At 38.3% G+C, this 19,052-nt stretch overlaps 1 protein-coding gene across 3 annotated transcripts in view; it reads right to left on the minus strand.

Annotated features, from left to right (window-relative positions):
- The window catches only part of SHROOM2 (shroom family member 2), a 116,224-nt gene that overhangs the window by 67,071 nt on the left and 30,101 nt on the right, over nt 1-19,052 (minus strand). For all 3 annotated transcript variants that reach the window (XM_064708700.1, XM_064708709.1, XM_064708691.1), the window contains exon 2: nt 2,556-2,707. In XM_064708700.1, the coding sequence (XP_064564770.1) occupies nt 2,556-2,707 (152 nt within the window). The remainder of the gene's footprint in view (nt 1-2,555; nt 2,708-19,052) is intronic.

Here is a 19,052-nt window from a genome sequence, read left to right on the forward strand (position 1 = left end):
ATCAGTTGCCTGATCCAATTCAATCCAGACCTGCAGGAGTGCTCACACAAAGACTAAACAACTGGTTTGCTTAAACACACGACTGTTTAAAGTACTCATAAAAATTCAGCTTAACATTTAAGGCAAACAAAACAAAACTAATACTGTCGTTCAAACCATAACTTCTGAAAGAAAGCATTTAACAAGACTTTTACAAAAACCTGCATCATTTCAACTGCCAACAGGAAAAGTTATTTCAGCACAGTGACAGTAGTGCATGACAACAATCTGGCCAAGAACAAAATGAGACTGGAAGTTAAAAGGTTTCTGACGGTCAAAAGGACTGACGTCCTAGGGCAACTTTCCAAGAGAAAGAACAAAGTTAAAAAACCAAGACAAAAGCCCCAGCTAGTTTCATTCAGTAAGTTTTATGAAATTTTATCTAATATTATGCAGGCTTGTCAATGACCCAAAGGGCTATTGCCTCGTTTGGAAGCTATGGAAGTTCTTAATGAATTTCAGACAATAATGTTTTCTCTAACAAAGCCACTGTTTCAGCCTCTTGGCTAGACCAGTTAGCTTGTTTTTGACTACTGCACACATGCCAAGGAAGGAAAAAGGGGAGGAATGATAAAGGACTGATGAAAATCCATCATTTTTGCACTGAAGTGCTCAAGGGCATGTACACCAATGGGGCTCTGCTGCCAGCAGAGAACGGCCACAAACTCCCAGCAGCAAATCAGCACTTGATTAGTTGTAGCAAAGTTCTCCAAAACCACATGCATGAAGTGAATCATAGGATCATCAATGCTGAAAGAGACCTTTAAAAGATCCAGTCCAACTGTCCACACAGCACTACCATGTTAATCCCTAAACCACTAAAACATAACACCCAGCACCAGATCCAGGTGCCTCCAACACCAGGGAGTGACTGCACCACCTCCCTGGGCAGCCCATTCCAAAGCCTATCCACCCTATTGGAGAAAAGTTTTTTTTTTTACTATCTAATTTGATTTTCCCATCTTAAGGCCATTTCCTCGTGTCCTCTCACTGCAGTCACAGCAGAAGAAACTGGCCCCCACGTCACTGGAACCTCCTTTCAGATGGTAGTAGAGAGCCATGTGGTATGAGTAATAAGACACAGCTGTGCCTCTCATGAGGCACCAAACCTGCTGCCATTTCCAAAGATAGACCAGAATTCAGACTCTAAGCAAATTACTGTCATAAAATTGAAAAGCACCAAGAGAGGGAATCTTTCTACTCGGCCCGAAGCTTTTCTTGGTAATTAAGACTTGCTGTCTTGGCAGATTCTTCAGTGTCTATAAAACTTCTCAACCCTGAAGTTCTCCCTTTCTTTGACAGGAACAACTGATGTAACCTCTGCCAACATGTGCTTTTACTGGAATAGACAGTGTAAGTTGGAACTGCTGAACATCAACATGATTTATGGTAGTTGTGAATGTATTTTATTTTGCATTTATTAGCCCCAATGCTACAAAAATTTGGTGAGAGGTTCTGGAAGTAGCTATGGTTGTGGATATAAACTATCAGCTGTGAAAGAGCTCCTGGTTCCCATAATTCCTTCTATCAAAATACCTTCTAAAACCAAAGGTGAAAAGCACACTTTTGTACCTCTCCTACCTATCAGTGGTATTTCAGAAAAGACTGTCCTTTTTGGGACCGCCTCAGTCAGTTATGGACTGGATCCTCATACCTGTCAAGCTCATGCTCAAGGTCTTGGCATTTTCTGTGTGGCATCAAAATTCCTTTTGGATTCCAACAAATTCTCACATGAAAGACTGGCTGGTATAATTTGATAAAAGTAATTAACTAGAAAGTTCTGATACACCAGAGTAGGAAATTACTAACAAAGATCGTGTTGTTCAGATTTCCTGGTTGGAATTTTTTTCAGCAATTACAAGATTTAGCTACTTTAACATTGGTTTACTTCTCTCAAAAATATTTTATGAAAATTATTTTTAATTCAAGCTAGCAAAAGTTGTGTGAACTTAAAGTCACAAGTCAAAATGTCAAAAAGTTTTCATACCAAAAATGTGTTCTGTTTTGATAAACCACTTCACTTTTCCCCTTCACGAATAACCAACTGAAAGTACCCTTTATGCAAACCACTTATGAAATGCTTGAGACCTCAAATACTTTCAGAGTACGTAAGTGCTTTTCCAAAAGTTTCCCATGTAACCCACTCTTCACAGCACAACTGGCCCGTGTGGCAGATGCACTAGGGAGTATTGCACAGCATGAGGGTGTGACTTTGCACAGCAAAGGCAGGGAAGCAGGGCTGACAGCCCTGAAGTGCTTTGGGCACTGTCCTGACTCAGCACATCACAGCACTCACAGAACATACTGCTTTGGGTTTCGCCTCGATCAATAGGCTGCCTCTCTCCACACTGGATCCATAAAGAGTCTGTGTTTAAGGACGAGTTGAACACCACACAATATGCACATTAATAACACTGAATGAAAGTCATTAACTAGCCAAATCTTGGCAAATTTAGTTGCTCAGTGGCTTATAGGCTGAAACACATTTGGTGTTCCAGCCAAGGACACAAGCTTACCTTTTCACTACAAGCTTCAGTGTCTTGTGTGAGCCTTTCACCAGACAGATTGCTTCTTGTCGGAAGCCAGACAGGCCCACGTCATTGATGCCAACAATTTCATCCCCAGCCAGTAACTTGTCCACAGCTGCAGCTTTGCTTCCATCTTCTACCTGGGGGGGGCAAAAAAAAAGTACGTAAGAAATAGCAGAATTATATAGGTTGCATAAGGCCACCTTTAAAATAAACTAGTGAGCTTTCAATACTGGCTTCAACAAAAATTAATACACTAATTAAGTGCTTAACATAATTAGGAAGGCACATTAAAAATCACTATAAAGAAATAGTAATTATACAGAGACAATTAGAATACAAAATAAATAAAAGAGAGGAAATCTGAGAAAGCTAGAAAGCTTGAGGGAAATTTGGGAATATAAGGAAGACTTCTTTGCTGTGCATGCACTGGAACAGGTTGCCCGGAGAGGTTGTGGAGTCTCCCTTCCCTAGAGATTTCAAGAACTGTCTGAATGTAAATCTGTGCTCTGGGATGACCCTGCTTGACCAGGGAGGATGGACCAGATCATCCACTGTGGGCCCTTGCAACTTGTTCCATTCCATGATTCTGTGAAATGCATCTGTCATCTTGACCTCTGCTCAATACAGAATGTGTAATCATACTTGTAAATAGAGCTTTGGGCAGGCATCTAAAAATCTGCTTCTCTAGAGAAGGCAGCCAATAACATAAACCATTTTGTTAATAACATTAGCACACAGCCAACTCCAAAGATCTGGCATGGAATAAAATTCCAAAATATTGCTTAAAAGGCTGGTCTAGAAAATGAAGTTATTTTCATCTGGAACATAACATTTAGGAAAATACCTGAAAATTTACCATCCATACAGCTCATTAACAGCTCTGGCTTAAACACACAATGATACTAAGGGAATTTCACTCAAAGATTATTTTGCTGCCACAGGCAATTCTTGAATGCATTAAATTATTACACAACTGTTATAACATGTGGCAAAAACACAAGATAAATTAAAGATTCAGGATTTTGTAATTCCCACCCCTACAAAGCTAAAACCCCACATTAAAAGTTACCCATTTTCAAAATTTAAAACAAATCTCACAAGCTTGATGAGACAGATTAACAAGTACCAAGAGTTTGAACTGATTTCAAACTATGATTACAAGGATGTTATGCAGTTATGCAAGGAGAAAATTAGAAGGCTCAAAACCCAGCTAGAACTTAATCGGTATACTGCTGTAAAAGACAATAAAATATTTTCATAAATAGATAAGAAAGCAATGGAGGGCTAAGGAAAATCTTTATCCTTCATTGGATGTGTGGGGACTATCCCTCTAAAAGATGGGGCACTTCAGTACATGGTTTAGTGGTGGACTGGGCAGAACTCGGTTAACAGCTGGATTCTATAATCCCAAAGCTATTTTCCAAATGAAACAAGTCTATGATTCTGAGTATAGCTGTAGCTATTGAACACTTTGCAATTCAATCCTTTGGCTTTTTAGTTTCTTCCAATCTCCTTTGCTGTCAACACAGCCTCTGGCTTCTGAATTGCTCAGCTTCATGATGATCTACGTATTTAATTTTATTGCTCCCTCATTTGCTCATAATCCATATCCCACATCTTCCTACACATTTGACACTTGATCTTCAAAGACTTTCATTTATGTCTTCATTATGTTTTACATTGCCTACAGTATCTCTGAGTTCCACGTTATTAAATGCCAGCAAATTTACAAAGAGCAACTTCTTGTAATCACCCCAACTGCAGACAGCCTCACAAAGAACTGCCATCTTCTGAGGCACCCAAGTCAATCAGCAATGAGGTAAATCCAGAGGAAAGTAACTTCATGAATTCTGAAGCTCACAGTACAGGTTTTAGAAGGAGTCCAGCAACAAAAATATAAGTTAAATGAGCTAATAAAAAAAGCAATATCTCTTGATGAAAGTACTTTAGGATGATCTCATAGAGCACTCAATCTCATTGCAGGCACATAAAAGCTCTTTTCATGTAAGTTCATTATAGATGTTCTTAAAAATCTTCAGGCCTGTAAACCTAAGCCAAAAAGAATACTATGAAAAATGCTTACTCTTATATCCCATTCTAAAACACTCATTATTAATAGTAATCAAGAACCTTTATTTACAGAACCTCTTATCTTAAAAAAAAACCCAGATAATTAAAGACAGAGCAAGTTTCCCATCCCCATACATCTAGTTTTCAAGTTATGACCTGTCCTCTGTCCTGCTCACATATCCTCTGAGCATCAAGAATTTACCAGAATACCAAATTATCACAGCAAATCTTCATTTAGGTTGGAATCGAGGGAGTAGCAGTGGAAATTGCTTAGATGTAAGTAAAGATTTCAGTTCAGAGATGTCAAGTGTAGAGCATCTGCTATGTAAGGGACACTGAAATCAGGCTGAGCAGAACAATAGAACATGTAGCCTGGGACACATATCTGAAGCCCAAGTAGGTTAGAAAAGTGGAACAAAAAACATTAAGGAAGTCAGAGCTAAATCACTAGAATTGCTGGAGGACGGTCAAAGCAGGGGGTGGGTTTTGGGATGGGACACACAGGGCAGGGGCAGAGAGGGAAAGTATTTTGGAGGGCACTTTAAATTCCAAGTGTAGATGACAAACCATTGAAACCATTTCAGCCCTTATGCCCCAACAAAGGCAGCCAAACAATGACAAGGCTGAGAAGCCCCGGTGCTGCAAAACACTTTTTGTCTGTAGAAAAAAAATAAATGGGGGGAGGGGGCAAAAATCGGTCTCCTAGGATTTGAGGGAATGTTCATTGTTCTCAGTAAGCATGTTTGTTTTTTCTTCGGGAGGGCAATGCACTGACAGCAGGGAGTATTCAGTTACCCCCTCTGAGTTTTAATTTCATCAGGGGAACTACACATTCCACACAAAACAAGCTTTCCAAAGAGACTCTGGCTGTCCAAAACAACATTAATAAAAAAATCCTCAAAAAGTATTTAAAAAATCAAAAGCTAAACACAAAGCTGAAGCCATCCTCATGAAAACTTCAAGTGGCTTTAAGATCTTGTCTTCAGATCACCTACAGGTGAGAATAAAAACTATCTATTCACAGCAGAAGTCTTTTCAAGCTGAATAAATTTGAACATAAACCTTTCATACTCAGATCCCCACATGGCTGTACAGATATGATTCTACTTGACAATACACTTTAAAGTGGAAATGGGAAAGTTAGACAGGAAAAAATACAGTTTCTTCTGTTACACTAGAAGTCCTTCCTTTAGTCATAACAACTAAAAACATTAAGCTTTGCACACACATAAAGAAACATAGCCAAAAATATTTACAAGGAAAAGGCCTCTTCAAATACACTGCTTTATTAACCTGCCTTCTTTGTGCCAAACTGGACAATACCATTCCAGTTTCTACTTCAGGGTTTTTTCTGTTCTATTAGTTTTAACACTTATTGTCTTTATTTATTCACTCATTGAATAACTTTTTATCTCATCAGGCCTTAACTCGAAGAGTAAATACCAATCAAACTACATAAACATTTTAGAACTAGCAAATTCACACAAAAATGTCATTGCTTGTCACACCTCAACCACAAATGTATTTCACTCACCATCTTCAGAGTCAGCTGTGCTATGCTGTGTTTGGGATTTAAGCCCAACTTTTTAAGACTGAAGCCTGCATTACTTATCTACCTAGCATCAATTTCTTTTAGGATTTCAGGTATCCAGAAAAGCTAGGACAATAGCTGAAAATTAAGCCTTGAAAATGCAGAGGGAGGTTTTAAGATGTCTTCCGAGAACAGTCAGGAAGAAGACATCTGCCTCAGTCACTATCAGCTGGCAAATACAACTGGATGCAACCTAGCAGGAACTGAACTCCCATAAGCACACACATCTTTGCATTTTTCTAGCAATAGCAGGAAACAAAAGACATAGAAGAAAAACAATCAACACCTTATTTTCTTACAAAGAACAGGCATAAGTGTTCAACAAACACATCTAGTTACTCAGCTTATCTTGAATGAGCAAGGGTTCTAGAAATGCCCTCAAACCATGCTTTTGTTATGTACTAAAAAGTCATACCCTCACACTGTGCTAAATTAACAAGTGTAAACATGCTCACTTCCTATCCTTAGCAGTGATGTTGGTATGCTACCAAAGAAAGTGTTTCCAAAAGGAGATGAAAAGGATGTTTGTTGACCAAAAGCATCTGCTTAGACAGTCTCCATCTCTCACCCTGCTGTCCCTGATGACCTCCCTACAGCCAAGAGCAAAAGCAAACTTTGGGATCTGTGCACCAGGAAGGATTGTGAGTGCAGACTTTGCCATCATAACAGCATCTACATTAATTGTCACATCTTCCCAAATTTATTTTTGCTTATATCACATCCACAAAACCGGATGAAACACTGATTCAAAATGTATATATGAGGATTTTTAAAAAATTGTTGAAAAACAACACACATGTAAATCTAGTATGTGAAATTCTTCTTGCAAAAAGAAGACAGCCTTGAAACATGGAGAAAATGTCTAACAGCTAGCTAGAAGCACAAACATATTCAAAGGATACTTACAAGCCTGTATTCCCCCTGTTGGTAATAAACAGAAAGGGAGAAATAATGGCTTATCTTTCTAGCTTTGAATTGCTGCAGTGTTGATGGGGAGCACGAATTCTAGCATGTGACCCCTTCAATTCTGTTTATCAGGTCCATTGCTTTACTTAAAATACCCACATTCCTCTATAGGCACCTGTATAAACAAGCAGGAGACAGGTTGAGGAAATGCTGTGTCATATGAGAGATCTGGTTTTGTTTACAAAGCCAACAGTTTCTTGTCCACACTCTCTTTGGACAGGGTGGGAGACGGGATGGAAACCCAAACCCACAGACAAACACAGGAAAAAACAGCACCGCTTATCAGCATTCTGCTATCAGCTGTGATAAACTATTTTATCATAATTCATTTCTTGTACAGCCAAGAAATCTTTCCCTGGTTGTTTGTATTATGAGTATCTAATACAGTTTTTCCATAAACCTAACAATCTTTGTAGAAGATCTTCAGAACAAATAAAATGTGGAAAGTGTCAATTATTTTGATTTGCAAGGAGTTAAATAAAGGAGAAAAACCTCTACAGTTCAAGCCTGGTATTTGTGTAACTTTAAGGAATGAAGAGAAAAATAACAGACCAGACCTAACCCCAGCTATACAATCTGCAAATGCATTCTTGAGTGCCAAAGGCTGCATTCACAAGCAACACTGGTGGCTCAGACTGAGGCAGGATAAAAGAGGGGTGCAAACTCCAGCAGGACCCAATGGTCCAAAGACAATAGGGGTGTGTAAATGTAAGGCATCACACACAGGCATGCACACACTAGAAGCTGGGCAAGGCTAAAGCATTTGGCTTTTCATTCCTACATATCCTTCCACTCTATATGGACTTTGACAGAGACTGCTGGAAGGACACCTGGAAGGGAAGAAACTCCATCCCCATTTCACAGATGGGCTCAGAAGCATATATGGAAACAAGGCCCAAAACAATGCAGCATGGCTGCAACAAAGCAAGGAATTCCACACAAACCTTCACATCAATGGAGGGTACCTGTAACCCTGAACCACCTCTTCCCACAGACTGCAGGTTAAATAATCAGCATTAACTGCTCAATATGAACTTGAAACACCACCATGTAAAACAAAAAAAAAAAAAAAAACAACTTAGTGATGAGCTACCAACTTGCAAAGTCTGTGCCTATGCAATACTATCCAATATTATTAACTTGGCAATTGCTGCACTTCAGTCAGAGAGGTGGGTGTGTGCTGCATTTGTGATACTGTAACTTAGCACAGAAGCCAGAACTTCCCTTTGCCTGGTATCATTAATTCACACCCCACAGCCATTGTCCATATGTGCTCCTCCTGAGAGTATCTTTAAACATTTCAGCAAACAACATTAAAGTTCAGGAATGCTTAGTCCAGGGCCATGTATTTCCCTAACAACACTTTCTTTCTTCCCTAGACCCAAGAGAAACAGTTCATGGTCACTGTCACAAAACCACTGAACAGGCAGAGAAATCCCCCTGGCCCAGCTGCTCTTTCGAAGTGTCCCCCATTGTGCTGCACAGATCCTGAGCTGGCAGAAGCCCTCCCTTCCGTCAACAAGTGATTCTTAAAAATCAAAATGGAAACATTTTTTTAAAAGGTAGAGTTGAGTAACAGGACACGGTCTATCACAGCCTTTTCTAATTGCTTGTAATTTAGTGCATCTAAATATTTGCATATTTACCCAGTAATCTTTTCCTTCCTTTGTTGCTTTTTGCTTGAACAAAGCATAACATTTTCAAAGTCGGTACAGTTCTTTAAGTATTTATTCAGTTTTCACAACAGTGTCCATGCCACTGTTTTGACAAAGGGCTGCTGTCACCTTCACTAGAACAGGCCATTTTTGTGGGGGATTTATTACAGCTGTAAAAACTGACTCCAGGCTGAAATGTAACTTCAGAGTTCCTCATGCCAGAAATGTTTAAGAAGTATGGTAATACATCCACCATTTCCCTTTTTAACAATTCATACATACACTGATTAACATTTTGGTTCAATCTACATTCAAAACAATACCTACCATAAGCATGTGAGAAAATATTTCCAACTGCAAATCATCAGTTACTATTTCTAAAGAGGTTACTGTTATTATTATTACTGTTATTATTATTACTGATTCTTTAAATCACAGGGCTGTTATAGACTAAAGACCAATTAAAGTGCTTGAAGTTAAGAATTTAATAAAACTTTCCCCCAAGAAACTCATGATAATTTCCAGACGAAAAGTATCAGGAAGAGAAACTTCACATAGATTTATAGATTTTAAAACACTGAACAACAGCTGTTTATTTTAAAGGGTTTTTTTCAAAGTGATTCCATTGTTTCAGCAACAGAAGTTGGAAACTTTTCATCACTGGTGAACAATTCTACTAGAAATAAATTAATAATAATTTTAAAAAACCCAACAAAAACCCAGAAACCCTTGATGTTTGAAAAGCATACAGCTGATGTATGAAAAAAAAAAAAAGTGGGGCTGCTGAGTGTCAAGTACATGGCTGCTCTTTTGCCATTAGTACCTAAGACTTACTAGTTACATTTTACAGCTTCTAAATAATATTTGCACATATGCCAGAGCAGCATGCCTGCATAAATAACACTTTACAAAGCATCTAAATACAAACAGTAGTCTTTGGAAATCTTTCTATGCAAGACCCTCAGGGAAGTTTCCCAGCTCTCACAGTCCCTGAAACCCTAACTGGCACCCAGGCCAGAGCAAAGCCAAAGCAGACCCAGCTTACCTGGAGTAAGAATAAGGCCAAGACAGGAGTGGAAAAGCCTGAAGTGAGTGAAGATTCTGGAAGCAGGGGTGATGGCAGATGCCTGTTTGTAGTCTTGATCCTGAAACTAAACAACTCCAGGGCTGTCCCTCCCTCACACCAAAGGAACAGTTACAAAGCATTGCTTAAATTCTGGGGTTTTTTTTCATACCACATCACTGTACAAAGCTTCCTCAAAAATTACTGAGAAATAACTCCCATTTACTTTCAGCCATGAGTTTAGTTTTGCATTTTACAGAAACTAATGGCACATCCAGCCCAGAGGGACCCATCTGAAGTCATAGATGCCTTACACTGTTTTTAAACATATTTTGCTATGTTTTTTTCCCTTCCAAATGACAAAATAATCTGTATAACAATGGAGTGAATAATTGTGCTATGAAAAGAAATAGCCAGCTGGCCAAAAGAGAGCTGCTTTCTCTATATGCAGTTTATTTATTCTAACAACCTCCAAGCAGAGAAGCTTGGTAGGGCTGGATTATCCATATTTATTTGCCCAAGTTTACTTATGGATGACTATATATATAGACTGTTTATGTATGCAATCTGTGGAGTTAACATTAAGCATTTTTATAGGTCTACATTTTTGTACTTTCAGCTATTATGAACAAGATAAGAATGGTTTATAAAGAGGTTATGCCTAGAAACAACTTGTATTTTATCTGTCCAAACTGATAACAGGAACAGACTTCCAAGAGGAAAAATATGACCTGACAAAGTAATCTTTCTGATCATAAGGTTCAAAGTTTTTTACCTTGCAACTACCACACACTTTCAACAACACTGGTTTATCTTTCTGCCTTCCTGTCCATCCCAGGAAAATAATGTCATCGTTTGCCAATGAGCCCTTGACAAAAACAGACTGAATGCAATCCAAGAGCCTACAAAACCAGTGCATGATTAGGGAAAGGGTAGGAATTACTGACAAACCAAATTTTTAAAACCCCTGAATAAGTCTGTATGATCATGTATGTGCATCAATTTAAAAAGGAAAAGACCAGTTTCATCAGCTTGCAGTTTGTTTGTGAAGGACTTCAACAGGTCTGAGAGACAGACATCGAAACACCTAGTGGATGACAACAGTATACTCACCAAAATAAATTTAAATTATTTTATTCAGTCTACTGGTATAAATGTGACCTTTTACAAAAATTTAAGTTGCATCTATGTCTACAGATTGCTGTGGTTAAAAAAAAAGGAAAAAAGAAAAAGCTACACTTTTAGACACAGGTAGCACTGATTAAGACCCAGCAACAGAAAAAAACCTGCTTCTCTGTGTGCTAGTTTCAAAAGCAGTAGGATGGGTCTGCCAAAACCCACAGGAATTTTACAGTGTGTTAGGTTTCCATTTTAAATATTTTCTCTTGAACAGCCCATTTTTAACAGAATGCTTATCTTGACTAACTCATACCATTATTTGGTTTTAATCACAGTTGCTGTTTGGGATCCTCCATTTTTGTCATAGCACAAATGCTCACTTCTGAGACAGTTAGAAAGTATAGCATTTCCCAATAGTTCTTGAAATTACATTCCTGAAAATGTGATCTTATCCCAAAAGTAAAAGTTATTTGTAATAGTTATAACTGCAAAAGTATTTATGAACCCATTATGTAGTGAACATAACATTACACATCTAAACAAAAATCTAGCAAACAATGAGAATGACCTGCTCGCATAGTAACTGACAGCAATTTCTTCAGTAAGATTGCTCTGCTTTGCAAAATTATTCAACTTTAAAGAAAAAAGAGGCTCAGTAAGGCGCTGAATTTTAAAGCATGTCTTTGTTGATTCCCTCAACCACTCCTCTGCAAAGAAAACAAACAAAAGACTTCAAAAGAAGGGTCAGGCTCCTCCTAAAATTTGAGTGCTTTAAACTTGAACAACAGATTTTGCTCTTTACGTTAACTTTTGATCTCTGTTCAGAACTGATATGCACATTCACAGAGTATCCAGATTACAACCTGAAGCCATCCTTTTCCACCATCTTCCTCACCAAGTCAAATATTTAAAGCCAAGTTCAAAGAAGACGACACATTTATCTCTTCCTCCCCCACCCCAGGGCTAAAATAGTCAACAAAACCTAAAGTTGTCTTGATTCACCTTTATGTAATTTATACAACCTCTTTTACTCTAAGTATGTAGTACCTCAAACAGAATAGATGCAGATATCTGCTCCCACTGTATGACAGCAATGCTTCTGCTGTGCACTCTGCACACCATTTCAATTCTCCATTCTTAGAGCAATAAAAACTCGGAAGCAAGTGGGATGACCCTCAAGAAAAAAAAAGCCTGTTATAGAAACAAAAAAAGGTCTGGGTAACCTTGCCCTTAGTTTGTCTTCTGTTCTTGTTTATTACTGTCTCAGTAAAGGAAGAGAGCTTCCCTCACTTCACTCTGACCCAGAAGTCAAACTTAAAAAGTCAAACTAAATACAGCATTGAATATACTTTTTTAGGGCAGGAACTGCAATGTAATTGCTCCTAAAATTACCAAACACAGTTCACAAAACAAGTTGCAAAGGACTGTACAGCAATCCTTGCTGAGGTCCACTTCTGCCAGCTTGCAATATCTGAGCCGCCTGGTATGGTCAGACAGCGGCTGCTTCTCTGGAGACAGACTGCTAATACAATCAACATAAATCTCTCATGATGCCCCAGTAATAAAAAGAGCATGTAAATAAAAAATCACCAGTGTTTTACACAGTTTATTGACAAGATGGAATAGTACTTTCCTAAGACACATACTTGACTGAGTAGGGCATGAAACATTCATGCACTTAGAGTTAAGCACCAATACCTTAAGTCTGTTCTGAGCTGGGAATTTGAAAAAAAGAAAAATTCAATTCTGTAGAGATGAACTAATCCATAGCAATTTACACCCCAGGCATCAATCTCATTGCGGCATCCCTGCCCTTTTCCCCCTAGCCATCAGTACTCTGTAACCATATAATTTCAGATCTAACAAAAAACCAAAACCAACCAAGCAAAGCCAACAACAATAAAAAAAAGACTAACAAAACCCCCTCTCCCCAGCAAACCCAAAATTTTAAAAGAAATTTTCCTTTTTTCTAAACAAGCCTAGATGTTCATAATTTCAAATTCTTCATTTTGTGTAGTTTATTCTATATACCATTCCTTAAAACCTCATTACTTTATATCATCACAGAACATTAGAAGAAATTCCTTCCTCATGAAAAATTTACTATAGGAATTAGATATGCAACCAGTTTTGGCATCTCTGTGAGTATCCTGCCACCTTTTCTCTATGTCAGAGACTTAATTCTTCCTAGGAATAATAAGAGATAATTAACCAATTAAAATAATTATACTGGGTCAATGACAAAGGTTATTTTTTCTTAAGAAATTATAGGATTGTGCTGTGAATTATCAATTAATGCACTAAAATCACCATGGATTGTAAATTCACACAAATAGAAGCTTCAAAAAGCTGCATGGATTTAACAGTAAATTATAATACAATGCTGAGGAATTCTTATATTCAGAAGTTAGAGTATGCTTACTACTCTAAATGGACATTTTCCAAATTGGCTTTACTTTGCAGGCCTTTTTTCAAAAGCCTTATTGTATTACACATGCTACTGGCCTAATTTAGCTCTAGGAGCAGGCACATTACTTCAAAGACTTTAAAAAATTAAGACATATCCAAACATTACTCACACAATTAGCTGCTTTTCCCAATTTAAAAATGTGTATTTAACGATGACAAAACTACTCAGTTTGACAAACATCTGTATTTCTGTCTGGCAAAAGTATCTGTCATCTGTGCAGATGCACACTTAGTAAAAGACACATTCAGCACAATTCACAACTTCACTGTGCAGCACTCACTCAAGTATGAGTGGAATTTGGGGAAAAACGTCCATACGATAATTCTTGCGACACAGGAGAACATTTATAATTCCACTTTATTTTCTGACATCGGTGGTGGGAGCACTGTATGTGCACACGAGCATCACACACAGAGCTTCTTGTCCCCCACTGCTGCCATGCCACAAACATGACCGCTTCTCAGGAGCGTCTATTCCAGCAGCACGCAACCACACTCATGAAAAATTCATGTCTGAGCACCAGTTTAGGATGTCAGTGTTGGCAGGGGGTTGAATGTTCAAATACCACATTGCACAGGAGTTTTTGTACTTGCTCATCTTGGTAACTGACAGACAATTAAAGACTGCCTTTAAGTCACTAAAAACACCAGAGAAGCAATCTGTTCTTCTGAATGATAAAAATTTAGATCACATACTGTATTACATAGTACGCAACAACGGTGGCATACCGAAAAATTTTGTTTGCACTGTATTTAAATTATCTCCAAATTCAGTAATATTTACACTCTAAACTGTAGGAAAACCTTTTAATAAAATTTTATTTATCATAGTAAAAGAAAGTCGAAGGTCTGACTAAAGCAGCAACTGGAGAGCCTTCTGCTGACTCTCCCATCTGAATTAACCTGGGAGAATTTGGACTGTTTCTCTGTACAGATGTTCATATTGGGATACTTCTTTAAATAGCTCCTTGATTAACAGGGAGGTTTCTGGATTACCTACTTCAAGCACTTAATTACTATAAAACTGTATATCCACTCTAGGAGCTAAACATCAGACACTGTAATGACCAATCTGTAAACCTCTGGAGTTTTTTGTTTAGCTAGCTATAGACCTGAAGACCAGTTAATGAATTATTTTGAAGTACGTGTCCAATCTCAGCTCCTGAAGATGAACCTTGCTATCTTTACTAATAACTGTAACTCTCCTTTTAAGATATAAAAAAATGGTATTCCTAAAATTAGATTTGGAGGTTTTATTTCCTTGCTTTTAATATTAAAAGAGTGTATTATCACTAAATATCATCATTAAGGACTGTTGAGATTAAGAAAGTATTCCAAGGCTTTTACTAAGCAGGTCAATCAGTACAAATCCACAGTGTTTTTATTAGACAGCTACTCCTATACTTCCTGTGTTGCTGTTTGTTTCTTTACCTCGACAACAGTAAGCACTATGAGAAGCCTGAATTCCCATGTCTCAGCTCCTCCTGTTTATGTTCATCTCATGTTTCAGAAGCAAGGGTCTGCACCTTCACAAGCACTAGAAAAGCACTACATAGATACATCAGAATGACATGAAGCTGATACGACTTTGGAGGAAAGTTGCACTGTGTTCTTGGATTTTTCTTGTCAGACAGAGGTGCAGATGTACCTTTTGGGAGCCCATCCCAAAACTCTCAGCTTCCTTCCTGTAAGCTGAACAATACTCTTAATTTCTAGTGAACTGTGGAGAACAACACATTAGCTCATGCCAAGATACAGGAAGGCAGAGATGGGCTAGCAACAGCCTATTTAACTTGGTCTGGCTCTACACCACACAGCAAGATGTTAGCAGCTGTGATATTGTGCTGATGGGGGCTGAGGCTGATACCTCTCAAGCCACTCAAGAGAGGGAAGAACTGCAGCTTTTTACATTAGGGAGTTTCCGGAGCATGAGTAACGCTGAAGTGCAGGAAGTTAGATAACTCTGAGGTAAAAGACCTAAAATTCCCATTTCATTATTTGAGGAAAGCTGCGGAGACTCCTGTTGCGTTCACATATTTTCTGAGCTGCGTGAAGTAGCTCTAAGTAAAAACATTTCATGAGGATCTCTCAAGTGCACTACTAGTTAAAGAAAGCATAGGGTAGCTGCTAGACAGTACCTCTTCCTTCCTTCCTTCTCTAAGCCACTGGTTTATGCTCCTGTACAGAATATGCAGGAAATTTCTTACTTTGAAATATTAGCAAGTTACTTGGACAGACAGGTTGGCTACATACAGGTTTTAGAGCTACAACAGATCCATAACTGTTATCAGTCATAGTTTTTTTCCTTGTTTGGGCATCATCCAATTTAAGTACAGATAAAATTTCACTTCATTTTCCACATGGTTATCCAAACCACAACTTTCTGTCTTGCACTCACAGTTCTCATTTCAAATGCAAATCCCTTTCTCTTCCCTCCTTTATCTGTTATCTACTATAATTATTTGTATTTCAAGATTATTTCAAAATTAGAATTAATTTTCTGAAAGTACTATGTTTTTAGTACATAATCTTTGAATTCTTCAGTTTTATCATTCCTATTTTAGAACTTTTTTGGTATGGTATGGTGATGTTTCCATGAAGTGTAAAGGCTGTGATACAAGGAAATACCCACACACTAATTCTAGAATACTGCTGTAGCACATTTCATGTTGGAGCTGTGATACTTCCTGTTTATCAGCAAGGCCCAAAGCGCAATAAAAGATCTTTTAGATGGGAGAGTTTTGTTATTGACAAAAAGCGAATGAAATACTTTTGGGGTCCAATACACAGCTGTGTAGCAACTTTGTGGGACTAAAACAGGAACTCTGTACAAAGAGTATTCACTGTGCTTTGGAAGTTCACCCTCTCAGTGCTACCTGGCAGAGCCACCAGAGTGGCATCAAATGCTACTGATTTTCCCAATTCATTACTTCCTGTAAGCAAATCTCCAGATGAATACACAGAGCATAAACTCTATTGGACATGATCTCTACAGTGACCTTCTCAAGGCACAGGACCAACAGTGCTGCCACATAACCAGCTGCATCATCTGGGGTCACAGCTACAGCTTGTTCAGCAGCAAAACAGTGAACAAACTACTAAATTAGTGTACTTAATAATCCTACAGTGTACTCACTAAAATGGCTTAAAGCTGTAAAAGTGTAATTTTAAAAGTTTTCCACAAGCAGGAAACAAAGACACAAACCTGGATAAAAACATTACCTATTACACTGTGAACCAAATGTGCATTTTCAGGATTCTTAAAATGCCAGTCAAGTGCAAGCAAAGAAAAACTGGCTGACTTTAACAAATTGTGCAACTAGTGATAAGGAACACAATACTACTTATCCTGATGGAGTTATTAATTGGTAATGCTTTCCCCATATTGGTATTATGTTGCACCTCTGCCTTTCACCATTCCTTTTGCAAAAGGAACACATTTTTTTCTTCAGGATGATAATCTAGATTAGCAGGCAATATAATCAGCCTCTTAATTATACATATGCAGAAGGAGCACAACAGTTGTTCTGCTTGTCAAGAGGATTTAAAGATGTAAGCAGCACAGGGCCAGAAAAAAACCCCCATTCATTTAGAAAACTAGTCTTCTACCAGAATAGAGAAGTAAAAAAAGGCTTCTCATTTGCTGATATAAAAATCATACTTAGGATTTATCAGCACAAACTCTATGCAAAATGAAACTAATCGGAAAAGTCATTTTTTAGTGAATTTCAACATTACAGATATTTTCAATACAGTAAATGATACATTTTAAAAGCACCTTTAAGGCAACTTCATTTTGCAACATGTCAATTTTCTGAAGAACACAGTGAAGAAGTTACTTTAACTCCAAAACCCTAACAGTCAACTTCCTTTCACATAGTGGCATCATCCACAACCTACAACACTATGAGCTGTTCCAGCAGTTAGTTTTTCAATTTAATAATAAGAAAAAAAAAAAGGGAAATAGAATGCTAAACAAAAATATTTCCTTACCTGACAGTTTTCTTTTCCTTTTATGTTGCCCTGTTACCAAAGGCAGAAAAACAAAGTGCAGTTCCATCAGTCCATGCACAGCTCAAAGCAGTCTCCTGGCACTGGAGCAGAAGGCAAAGCTGAGCTGGCCCTGGTGAGAGGCCATGGCGAGGTTTGGTGGCCTGGGCACAGCCCCATCCCTGGCAGAGCTGCTGCCCTCACCTTGGGAGCCCAGTGGAGGCTGCTCTGAGGTCCCTGGGGAAGGAATGTGGGTGCCCCCCTGAGCTGTGCTTCTGCCTGGGCACATGGGCACTGAGCAGGGGGCAAACCTGGCCTTGTGCCACCCTGAGGGCTCTCACAACCACCCCACCCCAGCCTCCCCCTGGTCAAACACTCCATCAGACATTGCAATGGAGAAAAACTAAAGAACCTTTAAGGTCACAGTTTTTCTCTTTCACCTTAAAATAAAGAACCTTCCCTTTGCTTTCAAGCATGGAATTTTTACACTGGACTGTTACTCTGCACAGCACTGAATATTACCTTTATCTAAAGTATCTCAAGTACAAACTGCACTGAAATATTTACAGCATTGCAATACTAATAGTGTTGAAATGTTTTTTTGCCTAAGCTTATCAAATATGTAGCTTGTGTGGGGGGGGAGTTACAATGTATAAAATTGGAATTAGGTATTCTCTCTGTTGGTTTGCAGTTGACAAGTTTATCTTTGTTTGTACTGGCTGTGCATTGTTTGCCAACAATCACATCCCAGAGGCTAAACAAACTGATAGATGGAAGGGACAAAATACAGAATCCACCTTCAAAATCTGCCTGTCTGCTTGGTCAATGGCAGGAAAGTGCAAAAGAGCATTTTAAAGGACTTTGCAGGAAAAAAAAAGCCGGGTTTTCTGGGGGGGAAAAAAAAAACCAACCAAAAAAACCAAATTGATGAATCAACTGGGGAAAATGAAAGAACGCAAAATAACCCAGTCAGGCAAGGTGCACTCATCAGCAGCTGTCTTGTGGCTGAAGAGACAAAACACCTCTCTGTTAAATGAACACACTGGCAACATTTGGGAGCATTAAGGAATTATTTTAGGGCAATGCCTAGACATGTTGACATTTAATAGGTTTTCTTTCAGACTCAGGGCATCTGCTACACAACACAAATCAAAAAATGTTTTAAATTATAAATTATTTTTAGAAGTTGTTCAGATTGTAAAGTATGTAAAGCAAACAACACCGCTGCAGATTATTGTATCCAGCTATGTCCATAGTATGATATAACCACAAATATTAAATAGTTATTGCTTTAATTGGCATGAAAGCAATACTGGGATATATTTACTATTTCTTTGTTGCATTGAGCAACATCAAAGTAGGATCATTGCCAAAATACTTAATGCTAAAGCACATTTCTATTAAATTCATCATCTGCCAAGATGCAGAGCAGGCAGAGTTAAGACACAGCAAGTCTTTACCAGTTCATTTCTCTGGGCTCAAGAAGAGTTTTAACGGAATGCCTGCAGAATGACGAGGCTAGATAAGAAACTCCTCACTAATTTTGGCCAGCTCCCAAA

This window comes from Zonotrichia leucophrys, chromosome 1, assembly GCF_028769735.1.
Source record: "Zonotrichia leucophrys gambelii isolate GWCS_2022_RI chromosome 1, RI_Zleu_2.0, whole genome shotgun sequence".
Taxonomy (NCBI): Eukaryota; Metazoa; Chordata; class Aves; order Passeriformes; family Passerellidae; genus Zonotrichia; species Zonotrichia leucophrys.